Source organism: Drosophila virilis, chromosome 2, assembly GCF_030788295.1.
Source record: "Drosophila virilis strain 15010-1051.87 chromosome 2, Dvir_AGI_RSII-ME, whole genome shotgun sequence".
NCBI lineage: Eukaryota > Metazoa > Arthropoda > Insecta > Diptera > Drosophilidae > Drosophila > Drosophila virilis.
The window spans coordinates 11,673,953-11,701,681 of record NC_091544.1 but is presented as its reverse complement, the minus strand read 5'-3'; the positions used below and the strand labels follow the sequence as shown (position 1 = coordinate 11,701,681).

General features: G+C 42.8%; 6 protein-coding genes across 17 annotated transcripts in view; 5 read left to right on the top strand and 1 right to left on the bottom strand.

Annotated features, from left to right (window-relative positions):
* jvl (javelin-like) overlaps positions 1-2,558 on the top strand; it is a 59,559-nt gene extending 57,001 nt beyond the window's left edge. For 2 of the 4 annotated variants that reach the window (XM_032440121.2, XM_032440120.2), the window contains exon 6: positions 1,141-2,557. In XM_032440121.2, coding sequence (XP_032296012.1) covers positions 1,141-1,725 — 585 coding nt within the window. In that variant the 3' untranslated portion in view covers positions 1,726-2,557. Of the gene's footprint in view, positions 1-64; positions 509-1,140 lie in introns of all 4 variants that reach the window. The other 2 variants (XR_001450073.3, XM_002054072.4) reach the window with 2 other exon arrangements.
* An 800-nt stretch (positions 2,559-3,358) lies between these two features.
* LOC6630474 (organic cation transporter 1) lies at positions 3,359-5,826 on the top strand. Its single transcript, XM_002054074.4, has 4 exons — positions 3,359-3,952; positions 4,051-4,309; positions 4,383-4,806; positions 4,870-5,826. Exons 1-4 carry the CDS (start codon positions 3,602-3,604, stop codon positions 5,513-5,515), a joined length of 1,680 nt encoding a protein of 559 aa, XP_002054110.1. The 5' UTR covers positions 3,359-3,601; the 3' UTR covers positions 5,516-5,826.
* Positions 5,827-7,594: 1,768 nt separating this feature from the next.
* LOC6630475 (solute carrier family 22 member 21) lies at positions 7,595-10,125 on the top strand. Its single transcript, XM_002054075.4, has 4 exons — positions 7,595-8,060; positions 8,132-8,390; positions 8,452-8,872; positions 8,939-10,125. The coding sequence occupies exons 1-4, from the start codon at positions 7,722-7,724 to the stop codon at positions 9,585-9,587; spliced, it is 1,668 nt and encodes a 555-aa protein (XP_002054111.1). The 5' UTR covers positions 7,595-7,721; the 3' UTR covers positions 9,588-10,125.
* Positions 10,126-10,365: 240 nt separating this feature from the next.
* On the top strand, positions 10,366-13,424 carry LOC6630826 (organic cation transporter protein). Its single transcript, XM_002054076.4, has 6 exons — positions 10,366-10,402; positions 10,929-11,457; positions 11,509-11,767; positions 11,844-12,255; positions 12,318-12,824; positions 12,882-13,424. Exons 2-6 carry the CDS (start codon positions 11,116-11,118, stop codon positions 13,084-13,086), a joined length of 1,725 nt encoding a protein of 574 aa, XP_002054112.1. The 5' UTR covers positions 10,366-10,402; positions 10,929-11,115; the 3' UTR covers positions 13,087-13,424.
* Positions 13,425-16,472: 3,048 nt separating this feature from the next.
* Positions 16,473-17,418, top strand: LOC138910994 (organic cation transporter protein-like). Its single transcript, XM_070207642.1, has 2 exons — positions 16,473-16,825; positions 16,883-17,418. The coding sequence occupies exons 1-2, from the start codon at positions 16,602-16,604 to the stop codon at positions 17,085-17,087; spliced, it is 429 nt and encodes a 142-aa protein (XP_070063743.1). The 5' UTR covers positions 16,473-16,601; the 3' UTR covers positions 17,088-17,418.
* Positions 17,419-19,988: 2,570 nt separating this feature from the next.
* btsz (bitesize) overlaps positions 19,989-27,729 on the bottom strand; it is a 58,158-nt gene continuing 50,417 nt past the window's right edge. For 8 of the 9 annotated variants that reach the window (XM_032440257.2, XM_032440258.2, XM_032440259.2 and 5 more), the window contains 6 exons: positions 22,358-22,545; positions 22,095-22,289; positions 21,772-22,026; positions 21,432-21,706; positions 21,164-21,372; positions 19,989-21,091 (listed from right to left, as the gene is read on the bottom strand). In XM_032440257.2, the coding sequence (XP_032296148.1) occupies positions 20,940-21,091; positions 21,164-21,372; positions 21,432-21,706; positions 21,772-22,026; positions 22,095-22,289; positions 22,358-22,545 (1,274 nt within the window). In that variant the 3' untranslated portion in view covers positions 19,989-20,939. Of the gene's footprint in view, positions 21,092-21,163; positions 21,373-21,431; positions 21,707-21,771; positions 22,027-22,094; positions 22,290-22,357; positions 22,546-23,090; positions 23,689-27,729 lie in introns of those variants that run through there. The other variant, XM_015171527.3, reaches the window with a different exon arrangement.

The window sequence follows — 27,729 nt, the reverse complement described above, 5'->3', positions numbered from 1 at the left end:
ATATATACCTATATATATCATGCCCACCCAACAACCAACCAAACCAAACCAATCCAACAAACAGCCTATTGAAAACTGTAACTAAAACCAATTGTGAAACAAACAAAAAACTCTTCCTAACTGCAACATGCTTAACCGGATACGTTGGATAATCATGTAAATTTATGAGATATATATACATATGGACTATGGTGGTGTATTGATTGATTGATTGATTGACGTTGGTGGTGAAAATTTAAGCTGCATGCTGCAAATGAAAATGCTAACATAAAAGCAACATTCCAAACGCGTGCGTCACTCGGGAGATTATTTTGGTAACGGACAGCGAACAGACGATGCCAGTGTCAGGATTCACGTGCTCAGCTCTAAGCCTCAAGCTCAGCTCGGCTCAGCTACAGCCTCAAACACAAGCGTGGAGAGCTAACTGAGCTAGTTCTGTTGTAAATCGTTTGTCTGTTTTTCTTATAGACAAAGAACTAAGACACTTTGCCGCAAATTTGTTATACGCGTAAGTCTCTCTTTTGTTGTAATTTCATATTTGTAGGTTAAGCTACCACCCTTCGCAAAAAAGAAAAAAAAAAAACAAAACAAAACTATATACAGCCCTGCACAACACTGCTTTATTTGCTTATACAACACTGAAACTGAACCAACGAACAGCATTTTTGTTGTACTCTTGTATTTGTAGCTTTTCCAGTAGCTTAGCCAATTTCTACACACACCCAACTATCTAGCCCCTTAGACAAACACATGAACACACACACACTTACCTACACTCTCTCTCGCTCTCTCTAATTTCCAATGCAGGCAACCAACAAATTTACCAACTGGTCATAAGTAAGCACATTATCGAAATGATTAGCATTTTCTTCGGAGAACATTAACGATTTTCCAGATAATTTATTGTACATATTGGACGCTCTGTGCTAATTAAAATACCTGAATGATCAATGGTTGTGGTCCTAACTCTATCGCTAAATGCTCAGATTTTGTGTTTGTCTAACATTATAAACATTTTGAAATCCTACCTTATGCCTTGTGTTTGTTTTTGTGTTTTATGTTTTGCCTTTAAATCGCTGACAACTAAAATTTTGATATTCTATTTTCTTTTGCTCTTCCATTTAAAACTCTGATGCACAGAATTTGGCAAATTTCATTCGTAAGCCAAATTTCCGTTTCAATAACAACAATTGGCAATTATGGCAAACGAGCAACAACAACAACAATAAGCAAAACAACAGGCACAATGTCATTTTTATGGAACCGCTAACATACATCAAAGAGCTGCCAAGCGATGAAGCCGATGTGTCCGAGGAGACGGCTTACGATTCGTATTACACGCAATACACAACGCCCGATTCGATGGACTGTGGCAGCGACAATCTGCTGGTGACCTTCGACTATGGTTACAGCGATTCCATTGGGGCACCACCAATGCCAGCGCCAGCCTTTGCTGAGGATGATCACGGTGCAGATGGCGAGTGCGCCATTTGGTTTGGCACGCCCCCAAATGATGCCAAGGCATTCAAGGTGCATCATGTGCAGCATAAGCCGCAGCTGTTCGAAGAGAGTCTGCAATCCTTAATATCCTACGATGTAGATGACTTTGAGGAGCAATCGGAGTCCGAATCAGAACAAGAACAAGAACAAGAACAAGAACAAGCACAAGATCCAAACGCAGACAAGGAAGAGTTTTTCTATGATAGCATTGAATGTTGCACTTAAATTTTCATACAGCGGCATTATTATATAGTTATATATACATATATATCCATTTGGACAGATATTTTTTATTTGATTTCATTATTTAGCTAGTCTACGCAACTGTTAGGCACGCGCATTGAAAGTATATAGTTGTATGTATTTTAGGTAATGTATGTTTGCATGTACTATATCTAAAGACATGATGTAAGCAATACGGAATGATGTATGCACATGTTGTGCACGTAAATGTGTATGAACTGTACTAGGTCAGACCCATATGTAAATTGTTTGATTTTCTCCTATTTATAGCTATAACTACATTTAGAGATCTACTATACCCCACTACTATATATGTTTGAGCATAATTTATATCTAGTTGGTTGAGTGCATCGATTGTAAAATTCGTCATAAGTTTAATATTATTATGCACTATGCTTACTTATTTGTACTCTCAAACTAACTTTATAAAAATTCGTATTAGACAGCAGCTATACAATTTAGTTGTTAATTTGTGAAATTTAGTTAACACCCAGATTGCATGTAATGTATGTACAGGACTTTTTATATGAACTAAGCCAGCGTATGATTAAATTGAATTAATTGTCTACACATAGAACTTATCGTATATTGTTATCAAAATGCGTTTACTACATTTATAAAAACCCATTTGAAAACAAAAGCAAAGTTGATCATCAGAACATGAATCAACGTTAAAACAAATACATATACTATTACTTATTCAAAAGGCGAGAAATTTAAGCATATATCCATTTAAATAGCAATTGTAATTGAAGACAACATACTTATTAAAAACAAAACAACAACAACAAAAAAAGAAAAGACAAAAATAAAATCTATAAAAAAATTTAATTTAACTGTGTTTTTTATTTATTTTTATTTGCAACTCATAAATCAGAGCAATCAATAAAGTGGCAATGATTTAAATTAATTGAACATTTTCTGGCATTTCTAGCAGCAAGCTGTGCTGGCCATGAAATACCCTTTAAATTGTCTGACTTCTATGTGCTTATCAAATCAGAATCTGTTTGAAGACAAAAACTTGAAGAATTAATATGGTATTCTCTATATTCGTTATAGGCCAAACGGATCCTTGTCGGTTTGATACAGATTCAAGGAAATATTTAAAAGGCAACTTTTTTTCTATAGCAAACATCTGTATCCAGTTTAATTAGGAACATCTATATGTACCAAGTTTTCTCTAGAATGTGTTAGTAAGAAAATAACATCTGTGCCAAGTTTTAAAAAGCTGTTTACAGTTCCAGATTTAGTAGCCTAGAAAACGGGAGCATGATTGACAGAGTTTAGCCAGATCTTGAGAGCTGAGGTAGCGATATAATTCGTCAAAATTGTAAAAGACTCTCTTAGAGGGCATATTCCTACAATTGCTAAAAATCTCGTGCGCATTCTTTTCAATCGACCAGTATCAATATTTGATTTCTAACTAAAATTCAGATATGGATTGCTTATATACCATATATGTTCGCATAATTCAAATGCCAGACAGACAGAGAGAGCGAGAGAGAGAGAGAGAGAGAGAGAGAGAGAGAGATTGCCCCTCTGGCTGTATTACATTCAGTCTCAATTAGCCTGCGCACTGCTCCGACTTCATATATGTAGTTCTCTCCGCGTGGCAGCTACAACCAGTTCGCTTAGCACACTCCACGGCAATACATTACGACCGGAACGGGTTTGCTTTGTAATTCAATTGAGTTCGCAATGTGCGCAATGCAATAAAACGGTTCGGCGATTAGCTTTGAGTGCCGGTTCAACTTTACCTGCCGAAAAGCTTTCACACACCAAACACCAAACACAAATAAATGCCAGCGACACAGATATGCGCTTATCAGAAGTCCACAAAAGCAGCTAGAGAGAGATCATGGAGCGCAACATGGATTTTGATGAGATTCTGGCCAAGTGCGGCAATAGCCATCGCTATCAATATCTGCTGCTGGGGCTATACGGCTTTCTCATGGTAGTCGTCTCCATGCACTACTTCTCCCAGAACGTGATCAGTTTTGTGCCCGATCACTGGTGCCATCACGAGCAGCTGGAGAATCGCAGCTACGCGGAGATCGAGGCCATCTATAATCAGTTTGAGAAACCCTCGTGCACGCGTCTGTCGACAATCGGCTCTGATCTGGATGGGCGGAACGCGACAATCAGTGGGGAGCGCTGTGATCGCTGGATTTACAACTATGACTTTGGATTCAGGAGCATGAACACTGAGGTTCGTCTAGCCCAAGTATTAACTATAGTGATATGCTTTAATTTTGCACACAGAACAACAAAATATTGTGCAAAGATTCTATCAAGTATTTTTTGTAGCTTAATTGGGTCTGCGATGCGGCGTACAAGGCACGTGTGGGCCAGTCCTTTTTCTTTGTGGGCTCCATGTGTGGCACGCTCATCTTTGGGCTGCTGGGCGATCGAATTGGACGCGTTAAGGCCGTCATTTTGGCCAATTGGTGTGGCTTCTTGGGCGATTTCTCAACCATCTTCACGGCCAGTCTGACAGCCTTCTCAATAACACGTTTCATTTCTGGCCTGGCCGCCGACGCCAACTCGTATCTGATGTACATACTGGGTAAGTGTGTACTTATATTACCTATTGCCAATTCCAATTCCAATTGCCAGCTGAATAAACCTATTTTAAACAGTTATCGAATATGTCTCACCCTCACTGCGCAATGTGGGTCTGAACACGGTCTTGGGCCTGTTTTACTCGTTGGGCCTGATTGGCGCCTCTTGGCTGGCTGTGCTGGTGGGCAATTGGCGTCTGTTTCTGGCTTGCTCCTCACTGCCGTTGCTGCTGGTCACACTGTTTTACTTTCTAGTGCAGGAGAGCGCCCAGTGGCTGGTTACACGCAACGACATTGAGGGCGCTGTGCTACGTCTACGGCGCGTGGCCAAAATCAATCGGCGCGTGGTCAGCGATGAGGACTTTAAGGCGTTCAGTAGCTATTGCCAGCAGCACTACCGCAAAACAGCAGCGGGCGCAGCGGGGCAACAGCAGGCCAAGTTACTTGACATGCTTAAGACGCCACGCATGCGCAGCAGCGCATTCAAAATGCTGCTCATTTTGTAAGTCAGGAAGAGAGGTTCGTGGCATAATCCAATCATAACCGATCTTTGTACCGCCCGCAGCGTCATCGTGGTGCCCTGCTATAATACGATTGCACGCAATGTGGAGGGGCTGGGCATATCGCCGTTCATCATGTTCTCGCTGAACGCGCTGATGTTGCCGCCCTCGGGCTATCTGCAGGGACTACTGCAGGATGTGGCCGGACGCAAAGCCACCGCGGTCAGCTGGATGGCCATCACGGGCCTATTTGCTACGGCAGCGGGTCTGGTCATATCGCAGGGCCAGAATCGTAATGTGTTTCTCTTGGTTGGTCTGACGCTGGTCGCACGTTTTGGCGTCTCGATTGCCGACGGTGCCAGCTCCCAGCTCTGCACTGAGCTCGTGCCCACCTGCGTGCGTGGGCGTGGTGTGGCCGTGGCACACGTAGCCGGCTTTGCGGCCTCCTTTCTATCGCCGTACATACTGCATTTGGGCACGTACGCGAAGTCCGCACCCTCCATTATAATCGGTCTGCTCTTCTTATCTGGGGCGTATGTGTGCCTGCTGCTGCCCGAGACGCGGCACAAGAAGCTGCCCATGTCTCTGGCTGAGGGGGAGGAGTTTGGCAAGGGCGAGCGAATGTTTGATTTTCTGCGTCAACTACGAAAGCAGGACTCTACCGAAGTGGAACTCGAAACAGAATTAAAGTCCAAGGAGGTCGATAAATAATATAAATGTTTGCTTAGTATTGAAGTTCCTATAAGTTGGACTTTTATTGTATAAAAATAGTTACAAGCACTCCAATGCAATTGTTTTGTGAACAGTTAAATGCGACTAAAGCATCAATCATTGAAAAAAACAAAAATGTTCTAAATAAATATATATGGACTATCTCGAGCTCAAGTAATTTGTAGATTAAAACACATTAGATTTATTCAAACAAACAATTTTAACACCCCTTAACGTGCAGCCCATTGCAAGGACGAATGTTCATGGGAGTCTAACTAAGAAAAATATATTTAAGCGGAAGAAGTTCAATAGTAAATGCAAATTATTTTTATTTGAGAAAATAATATTTAAATACAAATATTTATTATCCGGCATTGCTGGTGGCAACAATTGTGCCTAAAATTTGGGATGTCTTTTTCACCCGACGAACTAAAATGTTGCCCATCTATTCAATCAACCAAGAGGGGTGGATTTTGCGAAAAATGTGAAACGTTAAGATGAATTTGAAGTAAGGTCTTTGAAAATGAGTTTGAAGCTGATCGTACATCCAAAATTGCTGAAACACGTATTCATTGAGATCTAAAGGCTTTGAAAATAGGTTTGAAAAATCGGACAAGATTTAAGACTTTGCTCAAAAATCCTTTAAAAAATAAACCTGCTAACTTTTATGGCTTGGGCTGTTTCAGTCAGTCAGCACAAATAGTTTTATATATGAACATGTACGAAACACGTACGAAAAATACACAGACACACGCAAGATTATTTTCAAATTTGTGAGAGTGAGAAAAAGTGCAGAGTGCAATAAATTGAAGCGAACATCAAGACAGGGTTGATTAAAATTATAATACAACACAACTTGGTAACATAAAACTTTTAATTAAATCATGAAATGCTCTGTCTTTTATGAATTCATGAGCAAAATACCAAAATAAATGCTTTGCCTATGAAACATTATAACAAGTAAGAGGTTCTAGTCGGGAGGTCAAGTTTGGGGACTCTAGCTCTTATTATTTACCAAAATTGCCCAAAAAATATGATATCGATATCGATTCTTATCGATTGCTTGGAAACGGAGTAAGCTATCGATTATCGGAAATAAACTCGAACTGCACGGGCACTAGGAGCACCTACATCATGTCTCTAGCTCTTATAGGTTCTGAGATGCTTGCGTTCATACATACGGACGGACGGACGGACGGACGGACAGACAGACGCACATGGCTAGATCGACTCGGCTATTGATGCTGATCAAGAATATATAAACTTTATGGGGTCGGAGATGCTTCCTTCTGCCTGTTACATACATTTGGATTTTGCACAAATACAATATACCCTTATACCCATTTTTAATGGGTTCAGGGTATACAAATATATTTTATCAAGCGTGGGCATATGCTTTTGCTTGATTTAACAAAGCATACAAATCTGCAAGTTCTACTTCAATTTATGAGAATCGACTAAAAAGGTTTCATTTAAAAATACGTATTTATCAAATTGCAGCGCAGAGGAGGAAGCCATCATAAGAGTCAACTAAACTTGGATAGTTTGGTATAAGAGAACATATATAAAGACACACAAAAAAGTGAAATCAACTTGGTCTGTGGTTCAAAACCGGCTTGCAACCTTGACTTGGTTATGGGATCTCTTCTATGTTGGACAAATATGTTATCGTAGCTTTTATTTTGTAAATTATTCTTTAATTCCATTCAAGATTGCAAATAAGATGCAAATGTCGCTTTCACATAAAGAAATGCAAACAGATTATAATTAGTTATAAGATAACTCGAAGTAGACGCTTCGAACCCAAACTCTTATCTTATAAAAAACTTGACACCCAACTGTCTATTAGTGAAAAGCGTGCTCAAATTATGAGAATGCCCATCACATTTACTGATATAATATAATCAATACGATTAAAAGTTACTAAACTCGCGCCTTTCATTTTGCTGATATTGCATTGAGCGCTTATCAGCCAAGGAAAGGCTGGAGAGGAATTCCAGCTGTGCGGAACGCACAAATTCGTTAGAGTCGAACCCGCTCTTAACTATTCGACAAAGAGGCCGCTGCCTCGCACGTTAGCTGCCAGTACGTGCGTGGCATCGGGCGAGAGCTGACGAGCGATTCTCCATTGGCCCTAGCTCCAGACGCAGCGCGCATACGATACGCGCTGATCATACAAAACGCTGCATCTCAATCGGACGACGCCATGGATTTCGATGAGCTGCTGGCCAAGTGCGGCAATAGCCATCGCTATCAATATCTGCTGCTTGGACTCTATAGCCTGTTGATGTTTGTCACATCGATGCACAACTTCTCCCAGAACCTGATCGGCTTTGTGCCCGATCACTGGTGCCATCACGAGCAGCTGGAGAATCGCAGCTACGCAGAGATCGAGGCCATCTATAATCAGTTTGAGAAACCCTCGTGCACGCGTCTGGCGACAATCGGCTCTGATCTGGATGGGCGGAATACCACAATCAGTACGGAGCGCTGTGATCGCTGGATTTACAACTATGACTTTGGTTTTAGGAGCATGAATATCGAGGTGAGTTACGGCTAGCTTTTATTTCATTGATATTACCATTATCTTATCTGGCTGGATGTTGCTCCGCACAGCTTAATTGGGTCTGTGATGAAGCCTATAAGGCACCCGTGGGACAATCTTTCTTCTTTGTGGGCTCTATGTGTGGTACGCTCATTTTTGGTCTGCTGGGCGATCGAATTGGACGCATTAAGGCTGTCATTTTGGCCAATTGGTGTGGCTTCTTGGGCGACTTCTTAACGATCTTCACGGAGAGTCTGACAGCCTTCTCTGTAACACGTTTCGTTTCTGGACTCGCAGTTGATGCCAATACCTATCTCATGTATATTTTGGGTGAGCTGTGCTCTAATCTGCAACTATTTTCGCTGGGCCTAAGCCAACTTATCTCTCGCAGCTCTCGAATACCTCTCGCCTTCGCTGCGAAATGTGGGTCTGAGCATAAGTATGGGTATCTTTTACTGCCTGGGCATGATATGTGCCTGTGGGCTGGCCATCTTGGTGGGCAATTGGCGTGGGTTTCTGGCTTGCTCCTCACTACCGCTGCTGCTGGTCACACTGTTCTACTTTCTGGTGCAGGAGAGCGCCCAGTGGCTGGTCACACGCAACGACATCGATGGCGCGGTGCTGCGTTTGCGCCGTGTGGCCAAAATGAATCGTCGCAGTATCTGTGAAGCGGACTTGGACGCATTCCGCAGTTATTGCCAGATCAACTGCACCAGGAAAGCACAAGAATCCAATGAGAATCAGGATAAGCTCATTGACATGTTCCAGACGCCGCATTTGCGTAAAACCATAATCACAATGCTGATCGTGTTGTAAGTGAAAAATCGCTCATAGCTCTCTCAAAATGCTGATCGTATGCTTTCCTCTTCTATTTATAGTACGATCATATCGGTCTGTTATAACACCTTGGCCCGCAACGTGGAGGGTCTAGGCATATCGCCGTTTATAATGTTCTCAATGACCGCATTAACGCTGCTGCCGTCGGGCCTGATCCAGGCCGATATTCAGAAGCGCATCGGCCGCAAGGGCTCATCGGTGCTGTCGATGCTGCTCACCGGCTTGTTTACAGCTGCCAGCGGCATTGCCCTGTCCTTCTGGCAGCATCCCAGTGCCGTGCTGTTGATCACTCTGACGATGGCCTCGCGCCTCGGGCTGTCGGTCTGCTTTGGTTCGACCTTGCTGTTCTCCACAGAACTGGTGCCCACTTGCGTGCGTTCTCGTGGTCTGGCCGTGGCCCATGTTTCCGGCGCGGCTGCCTCTCTGCTTTCGCCGTACATCCTGCACCTGGGCACGTACTACAGAGCTGGTCCTTCGATAATATTATGCCTGCTGTTTTTCATCTGTGCATATTTGTGTCTACTCCTGCCGGAGACGGGCAATCGTAAGCTTCCCATCTCCCTGGCGGAGGGCGAGCAGTTTGGCAGGGAAGATCGCATGTTTGACTTCTTAAGGACAGCCAAGGCACAGACTGCAGCTGAAGCCGATCGGAAGCCCGAGGCCGAGACACTCCAGAAACTCATGTCTTAATAAATTTCTAACTTTGTTTTAAACGCCTTTAGGTTTCATTAATTGATCAATTAAGCTGCGGCAGCCCATCAAAGTGTGTGAAGCAAGTGCCCCAATCAGGCAGAACTATCTAGTACTTAAGTGTGTTAAACTATAAGATACCCTGTACGCAAGTGAATTTGTTAACAAGATATTCCAACAAAATGAAGAGTCGAAAAGTATTTCAACCAAATAATTAATTGGAAGAACTCTTCTACTGTTTAGCTGATAATTGTTTAGTTATAAGAGTTTTAAGTCTTTTCCTTAATTAATTGGAATAATAAATAGATTAAAGATTGTATGCAAAACATTATTTTTATGATGGCGCATGCATAAAATTAAAAACTAAACAAACAAATAGCTAAATCAGCATAAAGTCTGGTATATGATTATGCATATCTTTGAGATATTTGCATATTCAACAAAAATTGAATTTAATTTGTTAGGCATTCACACACTCTTTCATTCATTATAGCCATTATAAATAATATAAAAGAATTATTTGTACAAAGGAAAATGCACTTACTTTTGCCTATAACCTGTTTATATATTTATAAAATACACAATGAGCAAATGTTTCAAATCTATGTGCTTATATGATAGTTCTCTTTATCTTTGGCTCTCTTTGTATTACGTATTGACGCGTCTTATCTCTCCGTAATACGCGTATAAGCATTTTTATAAGAGTGAGTGCTCCGATGTTTCTTGGGGCGTATAAGCGACTATTAAAACCCGGCAAGTGTTATAGTTGAGTTGTAGTAATAGACAGCTATAAAAGTGTGCTAGGGAATATTAAGGTAATTATTATTCATTTTAAATATTTGCCATACACAAAATGGCATATCATTCACGCGCTCTTAAAAAATAAAACAAACACAACCATAAATCCGTCGTCTAATAATAAAGTGTATATGGTATATATGTCCATATATACTATATACTATACAACTTTTTGGCGAGTTCTCTTTGATAAGAACTCGGACACACTCTTGATACGGAGGCAGAATTTTAAATCTTAATGTAATCAATGGTTGATCGTTTAAAAACTATATATTTAATTGTAGCCAGAGAAAGTATATAAATTCGGGTCTGGCACAAAGAAAATACACTAAGTCGGATTTTAAATAATTATTCCACACATATATACTGATGTTTATATACGTATGTGTTTGTATATCATATAAAATGTATATATGTATATTTGAAATTTGTTTTCGGCATGCTAGTGAGCGCGGCGCTTCAGACAGTTGCCGGTCTCTGTCTAGATTAAGACGAATAAGTAAACTCACTTAAATAATAAAACATTTATTTCGTAATGGATAGAACGCTTCAGATTACACGCAAATGCGATAAGCGGCCGCAACAATCTTATCGGAATCGGAACGAAAAAGAAACTGCGGCGGCACATACTCCGTGCGAATCTGATGGCTGGGACAGACGCTCGGCTCGGCCAGTCGGTCTTCAGTCTTAAACGAATCTCTGGCCGAGCACTGTGAGAGCGCGTACCGCAATGGAATTTGATAAAATTCTGGCAAAGTGCGGCGACGCGGGTCGGTATCAGTATCTGATGCTGTTGCTGCTGGGCTATGTAGCCTTTACCAGCACAGTACACTACTATTCCCAGAACATAATCGGCTTTGTACCGGCGCATTGGTGCTATCACGAGCAGCTGGTGAATCGCAGCCACGACCAAATTGCCGCCATCTATGCACCTTTTGGCAAGGATGCGGCCTGCACGCGCCTGGAGCAGATTGAGGTCCATGAGGGTGTCTACAATCTGACCGTGAGCAGCAAGAGCTGCGAGCGCTGGATATACAAATATGATTACGGTTTTCGCAGCATGAATGTCGAGGTATGTTTTGTGTCCAAGGCACATAACTGAGCTGACACAGATTTCTTGCAGCTGAACTGGGTCTGTGATAATGCGTACAAAGCGCGCATTGGTCAGTCCCTGTTCTTTTTGGGCTCGCTCCTGGGCACCTTTGCATTTGGCATGCTGGGTGATCGGATTGGACGCGTGCGTGCCGTTATATTGGCCAATCAATGTGGCTTTGTGGGCGACTTTCTTACCACGTATGCCACGAATCTGTCGCAGTTCAGCGCCTTCCGCTGCATCTCTGGCCTAGCTGCAACCGCAAACTATTATCTGATGTTTATTCTGGGTAAGCATTGCGTATCTGCTCACCTTTTTTATCAGCTCTGCTCACCTCTCTATTCTGCTCCGCTCACCCACGCCAGTGCTGGAGCATCTGGCGCCAAAGCTGAGAAACTTAGCCATCAGCGTCATGTTGGGATTGTGCTGCTGCCTGGGCGCTCTGGTGGCGCCCTGGCTGTCCGTCTTAGCCGGCAATTGGCGCATCTATTTGACATTCTCCGCAATGCTGCAGCTCGTCGTAGCGCTTTTCTATTTTGTGGTGCAGGAGAGCGCCCAGTGGCTGATCACGCGCAACAATGTGGAGGGCGCCATTGCCAGACTGAAGCACATTGCGCACTTCAATGGCCGCCAGGTACCCGCCACCGACTTTGAGGCCTTCCGGCAGCATTGCGCCGCCAAGCGCAAGCAGGATAATCAGCAGCAGAAGGCCACGCTCTTTGACCTGCTGCGTACTCCGCGGCTGCGCAGAACAGCGCTCGTTGTGATCTGCACCTTGTGAGTGGTTGTCTTTGCTGGGACAGAATCCTCATTGTAAAACTCTTACACTCTTACCGCAGCATGCTGATCTCCCTGAGCTTCAATACTATTTCACGCAATGTGGAGGGATTGGGTATGTCGCCATTCGTGGTCTTCTCGCTGTTTGCCGTGGTGGTGCCTCCCTCGGGCTTGCTACAGGGTCTGCTGCAGAGCCGCCTCGGTCGTAAGTCCACCTGCCTTCTGGCCCTGCTCTGCACCAGCCTGTTGTCCTGCGCCTTGGGCGTGTGCCTGACCTTTGAGGGCGCTCAGCTGAATGCCACCCTGCTGCTGGCCTTTGCGCTGCCCACCCGTCTGGGGATATCCATGTGCTACACAACCTTCTCGCAGTACTCGTCCGAGCTGTTGCCTACTTGTGTGCGCTCCCGGGGCATAGCTACGGCGCACTTGGCCGCTGCGGCGGCATCGGTTACCTCACCCTATCTAATACATTTGGGCACCAAATTTCCCGCTGGCCCATCGCTCATTCTGACCGCACTGCTGCTGATTGCGGCGACGTGCGCGCTGCTCCTGCCGGAAACGAACAACAGGTTAGTGTTGCTGAAAAATAGCCAAACACTTGAAGCTATCTATTTGATGTCCTTTAGGCAGCTGCCCATCACACTGGAAGATGGCGAGACCTTTGGCAAGGGGGAGTCCATGCTCACCTTCGATTGCTGGCGGGCACGGGATGATGATGTGCTCAAGCAACCCGCAGAGGAGCTCAAGCTAAATGCGCTAAACGGCGTGCGGCGAAATGCAGAGGCGGATACGGATACGGAGGCGGAAGCTGCAGCGGAAGCGGAAGCGTAAACACGCCTGTGTCGACAATTATTAGAGTATTAGATGAGATCAAACACACAATTTAAGTCCGAAAGTTGTCTGTAGATGCGAAATTTGCTTTTATTTGATTGATTTTGGGTCACAGTATTCAACATAATATTAATAAGGGTGTGTCTCTATATATATGTATGTATACATATATATATATATATATACATATATATTTCTGTGTGTGTGTTTGTGTGTAAACTTTGTAATCCTGTAGTAATTTCTTACATAAGTATAAGTAAAGTGTACATGGGGCATGTACTCGTAAAGGAATATGCAAACATTTGCATATTTAACTTCATATATGCTATAAATGTTAGGGCTTCAATTTAAAGTTTTTACTTTTTTTGTGGGATTTTCTAATGTTTTTCCTTTTTGCATTTTATTTAGAGAACTAGAGAAAGTCATTTAATGGGGAGGTTTGCGATCTTACCTGACTGGCGCCAGCTTTTGGCAGTGTTTTGAACTATACTTTAAGCGGCCTCTATTGTACAACTGGCGCTGTCTTTTGAACTATACGTCAAGCGGCATAAATTGCAATTGCTGCGCCAGTGGCGAGTGTCGCCATCTATGTACCAACAGCCGAAGCGTTATTTAAATTAACGGCCCGCTCACAAAAGTAGGCAATGAAAAAGAATACTGCACATTTGACGTTTTGGAACGTCATATCTCCCCGCGGTGCTATTATCCATCATACCGCGCGGAGCTATGTCGTTTTGCAACGTCATATCTCCCCGCGGAGCTATTACCCATCATACCGCGCAGAGTTATGTCGTTTTGAAACGTCATATCTCCCCGCGGAGCTATTTCCATCAGAGCGGAGGGAGTTATGTCGTTTTGGAACCTCATATCTCCCTGCGGAGCTATTACCCATCATACCGCCTGGAGTTATGTCGTTTTGGAACGTCATATATCCCCGCGGAGCTAGTACCCATCATACCGCGCGGAGTTATGTCGGTTTGAAACGTCATATCTCCCCGCGGAGCTATTTCCATCCGAGCGGAGGGAGTTATGTCGTTTTGAAACGTCATATCTCCCCGCGAAGCTATTATCCATCATACCGCGCGGAGCCATGTCGTTTTGGAACGTCATATCTCCCCGCGGAGCTAGTACCCATCATACCGCGCAGAGTTATGTCGTTTTGGAACGTCATATCTCCCCGCGGAGCTATCTCCATCCGAGCGGAGGGAGTTATGTCGTTTTGGAACGTCATATCTCGCCGCGGAGCTATTATCCATCATACCGCGCGGAGCTTTGTCGTTTTGGAACGTCATATCTCCCCGAGGAGCTATTTCCATCCGAGTAGAGGGAGTTATGTCGTTTTGGAACGTCATATCTCCCCACGGAGCTATTATCCACCATACCGCGCGGAGCTATGTCGTTTTGGAACGTCATATCTCCCCGCGAAGCTATTACCCATCATACCGCGCGGAGGTATGTCGTTTTGGAACGTCACATATCCCCGCGGAGCTATTACCCATCATACCGCGCGGAGTTATGTCGTTTTGGAACGTCATATCTCTCCGCGAAGCTATTACCCATCATACCGCGCGGAGGTATGTCGTTTTGGAACGTCATATCTCCCCGCGGAGCTATTTCCATCCGAGCAGAGGGAGTTATGTCGTTTTGGAACGTCATATCTCCCCGCGGAGCTATTATCCATCATACCGCGCGGAGTTATGTCGTTTTGGAACATCATATCTCCCCGCGGAGCTATTTTCATCCGAGCGGAGGGAGTTATGTCGTTTTGGAACGTCATATCTCCCCGCGGAGCTATTATCCATCATACCGCGCGGAGTTATGTCGTTTTGGAACGTCATATCTCCCCGCGGAGCTATTTCCATCCGAGCTGAGGGAGTTATGTCGTTTTGGAACGTCATATCTTCCCGCGAAGCTATTACCCATCATACCGCGCGGAGGTATGTCGTTTTGGAACGTCACATATCCCCGCGGAGCTATTACCCATCATACCGCGCGGAGTTATGTCGTTTTGGAACGTCATATCTCTCCGCGAAGCTATTACCCATCATACCGCGCGGAGGTATGTCGTTTTGGAACGTCATATCTCCCCGCGGAGCTATTTCCATCCGAGCAGAGGGAGTTATGTCGTTTTGGAACGTCATATCTCCCCGCGGAGCTATTATCCATAATACCGCGCGGAGTCATGTCGTTTTGGAACGTCATATCTCCCCGCGGAGCTATTATCCATCATACCGCGCGGAGTTATGTCGTTTTGGAACATCATATCTCCCCGCGGAGCTATTATCCATCATACCGCGCGGAGTTATGTCGTTTTGGAACGTCATATCTCCCCGCGGAGCTATTATCCATCATACCGCGCGGAGTTATGTCGTTTTGGAAAGTCATATCTCCCCGCGGAGCTATTTCCATCCGAGCGGAGGGAGTTATGTCGTTTTGGAACGTCATATCTCCCCGCGGAGCTATTATCCATCATACCGCGTGGAGTTATGTCGTTTTGGAACGTCATATCTCCCCGCGGAGCTATTATCCATCATACCGCGCGGAGTTATGTCGTTTTGGAACGTCATATCTCCCCGCGGAGCTATTATCCATCATACCGCGCGGAGTTATGTCGTTTTGAAACGTCATATCTCCGTGCGGAGCTATTACCCATCATACCGCGCGGAGTTATGTCGTTTTGGAACGTCATATCTCCCCGCGGATCTATTTCCATCCGAGCGGAGGGAGTTATGTCGTTTTGGAACGTCATATCTCCCCGCGGAGCTATTATCCATCATACCGCGCGGAGTTATGTCGTTTTGAAACGTCATATCTCCGTGCGGAGCTATTACCCATCATACCGCGCGGAGTTATGTCGTTTTGGAACGTCATATCTCCCCGCGGAGCTATTATCCATCATACCGCGCGGAGCTATGTCGTTTTGGAACGTCATATCTCCCCGCGGAGCTATTATCCATCATACCGCGCGTAGTAATGTCGTTTTGGAACTTCATATCTCCCAGCGGTGTGCAGTGTTCTTTTTCATTGCCTATTTTTGTGGGCGGGCCGTTAATTAAAAAACGCTTCGCCCGTTGCTACATAGGTGGCGCCACTGGCGCAGCAATTGCAATTTATGCCGCTTGACGTATAGTTCAAACGATTGCCAAAAGAGAGCGCCAGTTGTACAATAGAGGCCACTTACAGTATAGTTCAAACCACTGCCGAAAGCTGGCGCCAGTCAGGTAAGGACAGAATCCTCATTGTAAAACTCTTACACTCTTACCGCAGCATGCTGATCTCCCTGAGCTTCAATACTATTTGACGCAATGTGGAGGGACTAGGTATGTCGCCATTCGTTGTCTTCTCGCTGTTTGCCGTGGTGGTGCCTCCCTCGGGCTTGCTCCACCTGCCTTCTGGCCCTGCTCTGCACCAGCCTGTTGTCCTGCGCCTTGGGCGTGTGCCTGACCTTTGAGGGCGCTCAGCTGAATGCCACCCTGCTGCTGGCCTTTGCGCTGCCCACCCGTCTGGGGATATCCATGTGCTACACAACCTTCTCGCAGTACTCGTCCGAGCTGTTGCCTACTTGTGTGCGCTCCCGGGGCATAGCTACGGCGCACTTGGCCGCTGCGGCGGCATCGGTTACCTCACCCTATCTAATACATTTGGGCACCAAATTTCCCGCTGGCCCATCGCTCATTCTGACCGCACTGCTGCTGATTGCGGCGACGTGCGCGCTGCTCCTGCCGGAAACGAACAACAGGTTAGTGTTGCTGAAAAATAGCCAAACACTTGAAGCTATCTATTTGATGTCCTTTAGGCAGCTGCCCATCACACTGGAAGATGGCGAGACCTTTGGCAAGGGGGAGTCCATGCTCACCTTCGATTGCTGGCGGGCACGGGATGATGATGTGCTCAAGCAACCCGCAGAGGAGCTCAAGCTAAATGCGCTAAACGGCGTGCGGCGAAATGCAGAGGCGGATACGAGAACGGAGGCGGAAGCTGCAGCGGAAGCGGAAGCGTAAACACGCCTGTGTCGACAATTATTAGAGTATTAGATGAGATCAAACACACAATTTAAGTCCGAAAGTTGTCTGTAGATGCGAAATTTGCTTTTATTTGATTGATTTTGGGTCACAGTATTCAACATAATATTAATAAGGGTGTGTCTCTATATATATGTATGTATACATATATATATATATATACATATATATTTCTGTGTGTGTATTTGTGTGTAAACTTTGTAATCCTGTAGTAATTTCTTACATAAGTATAAGTAAAGTGTACATGGGGCATGTACTCGTAAAGGAATATGCAAACATTTGCATATTTAACTTCATATATGCCATAAATGTTAGGGCTTCAATTTAAAGTTTTTACTTTTTTTGTGGGATTTTCTAATGTTTTTCCTTTTTGCATTTTTTTTAGAGAACTAGAGAAAGTCTTATAAATTACAAAATAGAGGTCGCTTAGCCCTGTTTGAAACTCTCAGTGGAAAAATCTTGTATAGCAAAGTAAGGGCCAGAGTCTTAACTTAAGCCTAAAAGAGGTGTAATATCCAGGGAAAAGTTTGTGGAAAATATATACTTATATTTATATGTATATTTGTATATTTGTTTGTGTGTGTGTGTATATTGAATTGTTGGTTGCCATAATAATAGGTATCTCATTTATTTGATTAAAACTAACGCTGCGAGCCATTAATAAACCAACCCAAGCTGTGTTTGTTCATTATATGCAATTTGTGGTATGCTCAAAATTTGCTGTCTGTGTACACTTTACAACTATTTTTTTTTTTATGCATTTTAAAGGATAATTTAACTTTATAAGCATCAAAGAACGTAAAGCATATGTTTTATATTTATCTTTGTCTTATCTTGAGTACCCTTAGCTCGAACCAACATTACACTTAAAGTAGTTTACATCACATCAGATTCAGGAATGGATTAAAAGTGTACTACCATATCCTAATGCTGCATGATATTAGGTAAAACAGAAACTCTAATTTAACGGTTTGGCAACCTTGTCAACGATTATCGTGTGTCGGGTTTATTTCATAAAACTTTTCTTCTTTGTATATTAACGCAACATATTTCGGGCGCATGGCCAATTATTGAATAATATATATTTAACTCTATATCTGATTGATTTTCTCAATAATTATTTTTGTTTTTTTTTTTTTTCATTTTCCTTGCATCTTAAATGCTATTTTTGAGCACTTTTTGCAATTGCTGTCAAATACAATAAGTACGTAAATATTTCATGATATACATAATTATATGATGTGTTTCTTGTTGGCATTCAAGCGGGGATCTGACCTCATCAGATCTATAGAAAGGAGTTCTCTAAACGATAAGTTAATGCCATATATTTTTGGGCTCGCCATATAACAGTTTGCGTTCACTTAATGATACTCTTGCTACTTATTTATTGTATAACTGTGTATATAACTGACTATGTAATCTCATATGTGTATATATATTGTAGGATTGTATTATAAATATACCATGTAATAAACGCTAGTTCACAATAGTTCAGTTTAAATCCAAAAAATGCGTAAACAGTAAAAAGGTAAAAAGATTTCTCATGATTTTCTGGGTCTCCAGAGTAAATACGAGGAGAGTTTTTTTTTAGCACCATGCGAGTGAATGAGTGTGAATACGAGTTGAATAGTCGAATAGTCAATTGTTAAAACACAATTCACAATTTGTGTAGTTAGTTAGTTAAAGTTATGCTAGAGTTAAAGTTAGGGGTGGGGTTGATCTGCTGGCATACCTTGGAAGCCAGGATTAAAGTAAAAAAATATATATGTAGATGCACTGTAAGTACATGGGAGATGGAAAATAAACTACTTGCGTCTACATATAGTATTTACTACATGCATATGATTAGGCAACAAATTTGTAATTGTGTTTTTATCATTTTCTTTTTTGTTTACAAATACAGTATGTATTTTCGCTGGCATTGCTCACCAACTATAATTTATATATTTTTATATAATATGCTACTAAATACCATTTATTTTTTTGTGGTTGCAATATTTGCTGCTTATTGTTTGACTTTATATCATGTGATATTGATGTTGAGAAAATTCGAATGCCCACTTTTCCATACATATCCCAATATTATATAGCAATCCTTTTAATCAATGTGGGTTCTCATATCATCATCATCGTCGAATTTTGCGTGTGTGTGTGTGTGTAAGTGTGTTTTTGTGTGTGTTTCGAAAACATTGAGTATAAAAGACAAGCGGTATTTAGGCAACGAGTGATTCAGCAATTTTCTTTTATCAAAAAACATTTTCTATAAATCTTCTTTTTTTTGTTATTTTGTTTGTTTTTTTTTTTTTTAAGTATCATTCAACATTATTTATTTGTATGCGCGTAGGTTTTTTTCAATGTAAACTTACACCAAAAGCATTCATAAGATTCGTTTTCTATATTAAATATAATTTTTCCCCTTTAGATTTTTTTATATGTATTTCTTTTTTTTTAATAGATTTCAAGTATTCGAACGTCTTAAAGAGCTGCCTCGTCGTATATAATATATTTTGTGTATATAAAAGTTACACAACAAACAGATTTTTAGCAACAAGAGGTTGGAGGGAGTGTGACATACAAATAGATCTTTTATGCTTTTGTTTATCTTCTTTTATTTTTGGCTGCAATTTACTTGAGTTCTGGTGGGTATCTAGTCATGAAGTAGTAGAGTATTCAGTTACTCGTATATATGCGAATATGAAGCCTTGCTGATTTTGTTTTGTCATCTAGTTGTACAGTGCTTGCGATATGCTTGAAGTCTGGATTGATATATATGTATATGGTATGTATATGTATGTAAGTTTAGAATGCTTTTTACTTAAGAGCTAGACCGTATAAGTGTTGGAAAACGAAAACAAGAGGTAGAAAACAAAACGAAAAAGATGCATTTACAAAAATGTTGTTATTTGTATTTCTCGATTATTATTGGATAGGTACTAGTACATATTATGTATTACATAGCTTAGAGTTTATGTCGGAGCTTAGTTATTATCGTAGGTTTAATGCATACAGTATGCAAAATTGCAAATTCCATTTATTTTTGGACAAAAAAAAACACACACACAAATGATCCTTAGTTAGCCTACATAGCCGTACATGCACATAAATGTACATATATGCATATGGGGCTAATTTGTCGTCGTCGTCGTTTTACTGAGCAATCCGCGTGTTTGGTTTACAATTTGTAGTATCTTCTGGGATATGACCCGCTTATAATTAGTGCAATAATTTGATAACGCTTTTGTTTTAAATAAGTTTGTTTGTTGGGTTTTTCGTATTTGAACATTGTGCTGCTTAAACTACATAAACAATATAGATAATTTGCAGTATCATCGCCAATACCAATGCTAATGCTGATGTCTGGCCAGACATGCTGTGTATATACACATATAAATATAGGTATACATATGTATGTCTGATTGCCATATATTCGAGTATTCAAAATCTTTCTAAATCGTTCTAAATCGCGTGCTTAACTTTCGAATCAATCCATCAATCGAATCGAATCTTGAATTTCATTCATGCGTTCCTAAGTTCCTAGTAATGCTTGTCATCGTACCCTATTATGTAATTACTACACATTTCCTCATTAATACAACACAATACGATTCAAATACAAATACAAATACAAATACAAATTCAAATTCAGTTACAAATACAAATACAAATACAAGTACTAAGTATTTGGGCATTCATATGCCATGCGGCAAAACCCCAACTGCAACATTATATGTAGGTGTGGGTATGCATGTGTTTGTCTGCTGTGTGCGTGCCTGTGTGTGTTTGTGGCTAGACAATAAATTACTACAGTGTAAATTGTGACGAGTACTGTGCCTATGGCAATGTGGCACGTATGCCATCCAGGCTCGAGCGCAGCACAAGGCTGCCCTCCACCCAAAAGTTGGGACGATCTAGCATGTTCTGCCAGAGCGATAGCTCCTTGCCAGTGGCATCCATCCAATCCACCTGCCGTCCATAGCTGCGACCTGTTTTGATTTAGGTGAATAAAATATTTCAGCTGTTTCTCGTTTTTGGCAACCACTTTTGGATACACCTACCTGTGCCCAGGGAGAAGCGTATGCCGCCCACAAACTCATTGCTGGCCAATCGATCGTGATCCCAAACGGTCAGCTCCAGAGCGCGCTCCGACAAATCCTCCAGCGAAACATCTTCGTAGACGAACGTATAATTCCAGCTGGGATGCAAGGTACGCTTCACCACCGGAGTCTTCTGCTTGGAGCTGCGCGTGCGATCCGGCAACAAGTAGCTAAAGATGGGGCAATGATTAGTTGGTTTTGCGAAACATCTTCACTGTCGCCCACTCACCTCTTGCAGAAGGCGTCACAGCTGCCATTGGCCTTGATGGGACTCAAGTGCTTGGCCTCCTTAACCAGCACATGCAGCTGACCGCCCTTCGCGCTGCGATCGGATTTAGAAGCCACCGATTTGATGCTGCCCCCAAATTTGCGTAGATTCGATGAGCTGCCTGTGAGGCTGGAGCCGCGCGAGAATATCGAGGATTTCAGACTCTCGGGCGGAATGTATTTCAGGCCCACCACAATATCGCCACGATAGGTGGCCACATCATCAAAGGGTTCGCTCTGTGATTATCAAATAAAATTGATTTTAGTTCAGGCTGTTCTTCCGGCTTGTCACGCCCACTTACGCGTTCCTGCAGCAGATACCACTGTGACTGTGGATTGTCAAAGAGACGGCCCTGTAAATTGACGCTGACCTCGCCCAGAAAATCGTTGCGTCCAAACATATCCGAATGCCAAACAGTCAACCATAAAGTGCGCGACTCCAAGCTGGAAATGGACGTGTGAAAGCGCAGCGTCTCATCAAAGATGGGATTCAGAGTGTGCTTCTTGACTTTGGTCTTGCGCTTGCCGGCCTTGGACTTGTCGGGCAGCAAATAAACCTGCCGAATTGCAAGAAACATGCCACATATTAAGTTGTTGCTCCTTTTGGGCAACTCCAAGTAGTTACCTTCACATAGGGATCGCTGCGATTCCGCTTGGCATCAACAGCGGCTAGATCCTTGCAGCGCACCACGTGTATCTCCAAGGCGCCCAGCTTGTAGTTGTACTGCATGCCGAACTCCACCTGACCCTTGACCACTACGGTGCCATAGCGGCCTTCACCGGCGCCCGAATAAACGCTGGCCATGGACTCCGAACGAACCTATTAATGCAATAGAAAGTTAGAGTTGGCGCAGAACTCCTGGCTGATTGGCTGTTAGTTGTACTTACGCCCAGGGAGCTGAGACTGCTCCGGTTCTGATGCATGGCCACCAGGCGATCGATGTCCTCATCCGACTGTGCCGGCCACGCCTCGCTAGAGGCTCGCGACTGTATGGGACTGGAGGCGGCGGCATCCGCATTCCGCTGTCCAATCACCGGCGAACGGCTGAGCTCCTCGGCAGCGGCCTTGGCTTCCTCTGTGTGCAAAGAAATATAAATTTCGTTTAAGACGTTTCCGCAATTATGGCTAATGAGCACCCATCAGACACACACACTCTCGGACACACACATTCGATATGATTGAGAAACAGCGGAACAGTATAATGATTCAATGGAAAGCGTGGCGGCAGTTGGTTGCATGCAACAGGCAGGCAGGTGTGGCAGGCAGGCAGGCGTGGCAGGCAGATGAAGCTGTAGCTGTGCCGCCTACCTTGCACCTCCTGAAAGGTCACATGCAGCGGCGTGCGACGTTGCAAGTTCAGCGACAGCCGCAGCCGCCCATCAGTAGCAGCAGCAGCAGCACCTGGCAAATCCTCCTCGAGCGTTTCGAGAAAGCGATCCGAGTTGGAGCGCAAGCTGTCATCCCAGGTCCAGGCGCGACGCTTGATCTGCGCCTGGCAGCTGTACGGCTGCAACACTTGCAGCTGCTGCTGCTGCCGGGGCGGGGCACTGCTGCTGCGCTGAAGGCCAGCCCCTGCTGCCTCCTCACTGGACCCAAAGTCCGTATCGTCCGTGTGCTCACTTTGCCTGCTAGTCGCCGCCTCGCGCTGCTTCATCTCCAGTATGTAGGACGCGACCTTGGCATCTATGTCGTCGTCCTCCTCCTCGGAGTCATAGTGGTAGCGGCTGTTGCTGCTGCTGAAACGCACCCCACGCCGACTACAGCATTTGGCCCAATGCAGCCACGAAGTCCATTTCGACTTTGTGGCAGCTCCGCTGTGCCAATAGTTCTTGTAGCCGCGTTGGCGTCGCCGGCGCCGTCGCCAGCACCAGCAGAGGCGCCAACGAGGTCGCTTTGTCTGGCCAGTGGGCGTGGCTTGCGATTGGGCTTGGCGGCTATTGCGCAAGCGATTGAATGCAGCATATTGTATCTTGCCGGCTGCAGGATTGGTCTCCACAGACAAACCCACACCCGTTGGCGCTGAATTTCTGACTTTGTGCACGCCCGCGATAGCAGCTGGCGCAGCTGTTGCTGGATGTGATCTGGATGGACGCACGAATGCATTGTAACCGGTGGCATCTTTGGGAGTTTTACTTGGGCCCCGCTTGCCAATTAAACGCGTCACTTTTCTCATTATCGATGCAGGGAGTTTTATAATTGAACAGATCTGCCATTAATTGATGACGCTTTTGTTACTGAGAAATACTTAACGTTAATTTCTTGCAATGGGGTATATCGAAGCACCGTTTCAGATGAATATACTGAAAATCGATCCAACTATATTCCAGCTATATCTGGCAATAAAAGCTCTGGGCCTAGCAAATGTTCCTAAATAGTTTATACAGATGAAATTTATTAAAAATTTTAGATAACTCTGCTCAGGATTATGTAATTGATCATCAATAAATAAAATTGCAGCTTTTGTTTAGCAATGAAGGGTATGTGCTAGTCGGGCACGCTAGGTTAACACATTTTAGTTTGTTTTCTAGTTTCTGCTGCTCCTAAAAACTTAATTGCATTTGGCAACGACAACAACAACAATCATCGCAACAGCAACAGTTGCCAGCTGGTCGCAGCTTGGCTTTTATAGACTCACGATGAGTTTTGATAAGCAACTGGGTGGCGCGATAAGCAATCTACATGTACATAAAATCCAAAAAGCAAAACGAGCTGTGGACATTTTGACACGTAATTGGGTTTAGAATTTCCAAATGTGTTATCTAAGCGACGAATATGTTCTGTCTGGCCAACAACAACAAAGGCTGAGAAATGAATTCAAGGTGTTCTCTTTAATTCAATTGAAATTATGCCAAATCGCACTTGAACTTGTCGCAGCCTTGATTCGTGCCCGCAATTAGATACCCCTCCACATTCGGGTAATGGCCATAATTAGTCTGTGAAATGGAATTGAAGGCTTGGCAAAGCAAACACCTAAAAAAAAAACGTTAAGAAACTGGGTCACATAACGCCCCAAAATAAAACAAAAAGTAAATGTTTCGTCTTGAATTATTCATTTTTGTTGCAGTACAAATTTTCCTCAATGCAGTCACGATTTGTTGACAATGTTTTCATTTTAACAATATTTGTAGTTTATGGCCCTTTTCATAATTTCCGCTACTCGGGGCATACTTAAGCGAGGCCAGCGCCAAAAGCGTCTAAATCAAGTTGAAAACAAAAATGAAAACGAAAATGAGAAAATAAACAAAAAACCTAAACACTTTCACTGGCTGCGACCAATAGAGCCCGTGCATAGGTTTTAAAAATGCGATTTCGATTCCGATTTCGGATCCGATTTATAGAGCGCGTCGCGATCAAGTGTCGTTAAGCGTGGCGTTATAACTGAGCCCCAGAAGGCAGAAGAACTGAGCTTCAAGTTGGAAATTCGCCCGCAAATCTAAGTTTTATTCAATTATTGAAATATTGAACTCTTGTCCGGAGGAGGTCGTCTTCGGTCGTAGCGCCAATGGAAGTGCAATTAACGAAATGATTCTAGCTGGTGGCATGTGGCAAGTGCAACAGAGATAGTTATATTTGATCTGTACGTAAGGTTAATTTGATTACAAGCGCCACAAATAACGGGTGTGACGCTTGTCTCGCGGCGGCACAAGGTGCCCGCATACAGGGTGCCTGCACATTTCCTGCGACAATAATCTTTTAATGCCAAATTGTTTGTGGCATGCCTCACTCTTGGCATTCCAATAATAAATGCAAATAGTTTTAAGCGCAGCATTTAACTTGCCGGATCTCCGCGCACTTCCGTGCTGCACTGTGATGCAGCCAAGCACGAAACCCACTCCAAAATTCTGTTGGCTGGTGTCAACGCGAGTTCATAAACATTAATTATTGTATGCAAAAAGCAAATAATCGCATAGCGAACAGGAAATAAACAAGCAAAGCACTTTATCAACGTCAAGAGCTTAAATGATATTGTGCGCAGACATTGAGTGTACTTCAGTTTCAGTTTCGGTTTCGGCTTCAGGCTCAACTGCAGATCCATTGAACCGGTGGCCAGGCGTATAATTGTATTTATTTTCTGCTAACATTGCTGCCAGATATACAAGAAAATAAACCAAACTGATTTGGTTACACAAAGCTGTTTAAACAGCACAACAAAACAGACGAAGTGGCAGTGGGATAGGTTATTTGCATTAGGGATGGGTACGTGACAAGGCACGCGATGGGCATTTATGCGATTAAGAGCTTAAAGAAATGTGCAACTCTGGCTTATACAATAAACATGAGCTTTTAAGTACATGGTACTTTCAAGTTCTTCTAGATGGCAACAGCTGTATATGCATTGTGTGTTATTTACGTTTTTGGTTGAAAGAAGTTACTAGTCCCTAAAAATAGCATTTTATAGTTCATCTGGAGTATTTATAGTAAATCTATCAACTTGTAAAATAGCGAGTACACAATTAAAAATATTCTCTGATTTTATAATGATGATACTCATCAAACAAATAATTAAGGGGTATTTCACAGCTCATAAGCTTAATGTTAGCCGGTTGCAGTTTAATATTTCCACAGAATTAAACACTAAATAAATTAACTTTGTCGCAAACTCATATACAATTCAATGGCTTTTCATGGGCTCCATAAATTCTGCAGAATTTGTTTAGTTGCGTAATTGTTGGGCGGAATTTAAAATTCATTTTCATGCCCAACAGCTTACATAATTATTCAAAAGTTTTATTGTCTGCGTGTCGAGGCACTCACGCGCCCATCCCTAGTGCCAAAACAATTGAAGCAAAGTTCAAAGCCCCGCCTGCGCGCCTGCCACAAGGTTCGGGCTTGAGCACAAGTTCGAGTTTCATTGACCAAGCCGCAAAACAGCTTTTTTTTTTGGCCAACTAATAAATAGGCAACAACAGCAGCAACATACGCCCCCGTCAAGCGGAACTGGCGGCAGCAACAGTTGGCGCAGTGCGAAAATCGCTTTAACTTTAACTGGGAAGCTGGCAACGAGCGTAGCGCTTAATATGGATACAGTTAATTGACCTTGATTGGGTTGCTTTTGGACAAAAAAAAAATAAAAGCCACGGCCCTATCTATAGATGGCCAACGCACATAGAATTCTGGTCTGGAGCGAATGGGTAAGGTGTGCAGGCAGGGGGAATACTGCGAGCTACTAATAAAGCCCTGGAGCAGAAAAAGTAGTAAAATGATGAGCAGCGTTGCCAGACAAGCAATCTAGTGGATACATTCAGCATAGAAATACGATGTTAATTAGCAGAAAGTTTACATAACGTTTTTGTTTAATAGGCAAAATAAAAAACATGTTTATCGATGTGGCGAAGTCAAAGTACCCAAACATGTAGAAAATTTGCAATGCATTTTTAGCATAATTCACCTACAATTTCTTATCGAAAATGCAACAGTTGATTCTTTAAGCTTGCTAAAGATTTAATGAAGCAAGTATTTCATAAAATAAATGAAAAAACAATTGTTGCTAAGACAGAGGAATGAGAAAGGCTTTCGTTACTGTCGACTTTGATTAAAATGCTAATCTATTGAAAACTTTATCAATATAGCTTAAAAACTGAGCTAAGTTTCTGTAAATATAACTAGGCGGATATGACTATATCGACTTGGCTATAGATACTGAAAAAATGTATATTTAACGGCTGCAAAGACAACTCCCTATATGATTCGCATATATCGTGTACAAATTATAGCTCTCAGCAACGGTCAGCTAATTTACGCATCAATTAAAGGTAGCGAAGTTTAGCTTAGACTTTTATTTTTGCACCTTTTTTTCTGTGTACAAAATCACATTTCTGCAGAGTTTTATTTTTTATTTTTAATTTCTATATGCACTTCTGATATTAGAGTAGCATGCCCCTCAAATCACAAAATTTCCGAGAAAAATTAAAAAAATAGAAGCATATACAATGTTGTTCTTTTCACTCAAATTATATATGAAGAACCTTAATTGCTTGACTTTTATCAAGAAGTAAATGATATGAATAGTAAAATAAACGAGCATTTGTACTTGAATTCCAAGAGAAGCCACAGTCAATAGACTTACAGTAAAATGTAACAAATAAATGAAATGTAAAAAATCTTCAACGATTGCCACATAAAAGTTTCAACTTGAAAAATTGATTTGAATTTAAGGACTTGTAGGACTTTGAACATATAACTCAATTTATTATTGAAAAACCTTCTCGCGCTTGCGGTTAGTAAACTTTGCTGCTGAACGTGTCCAAATGTGCCGCAT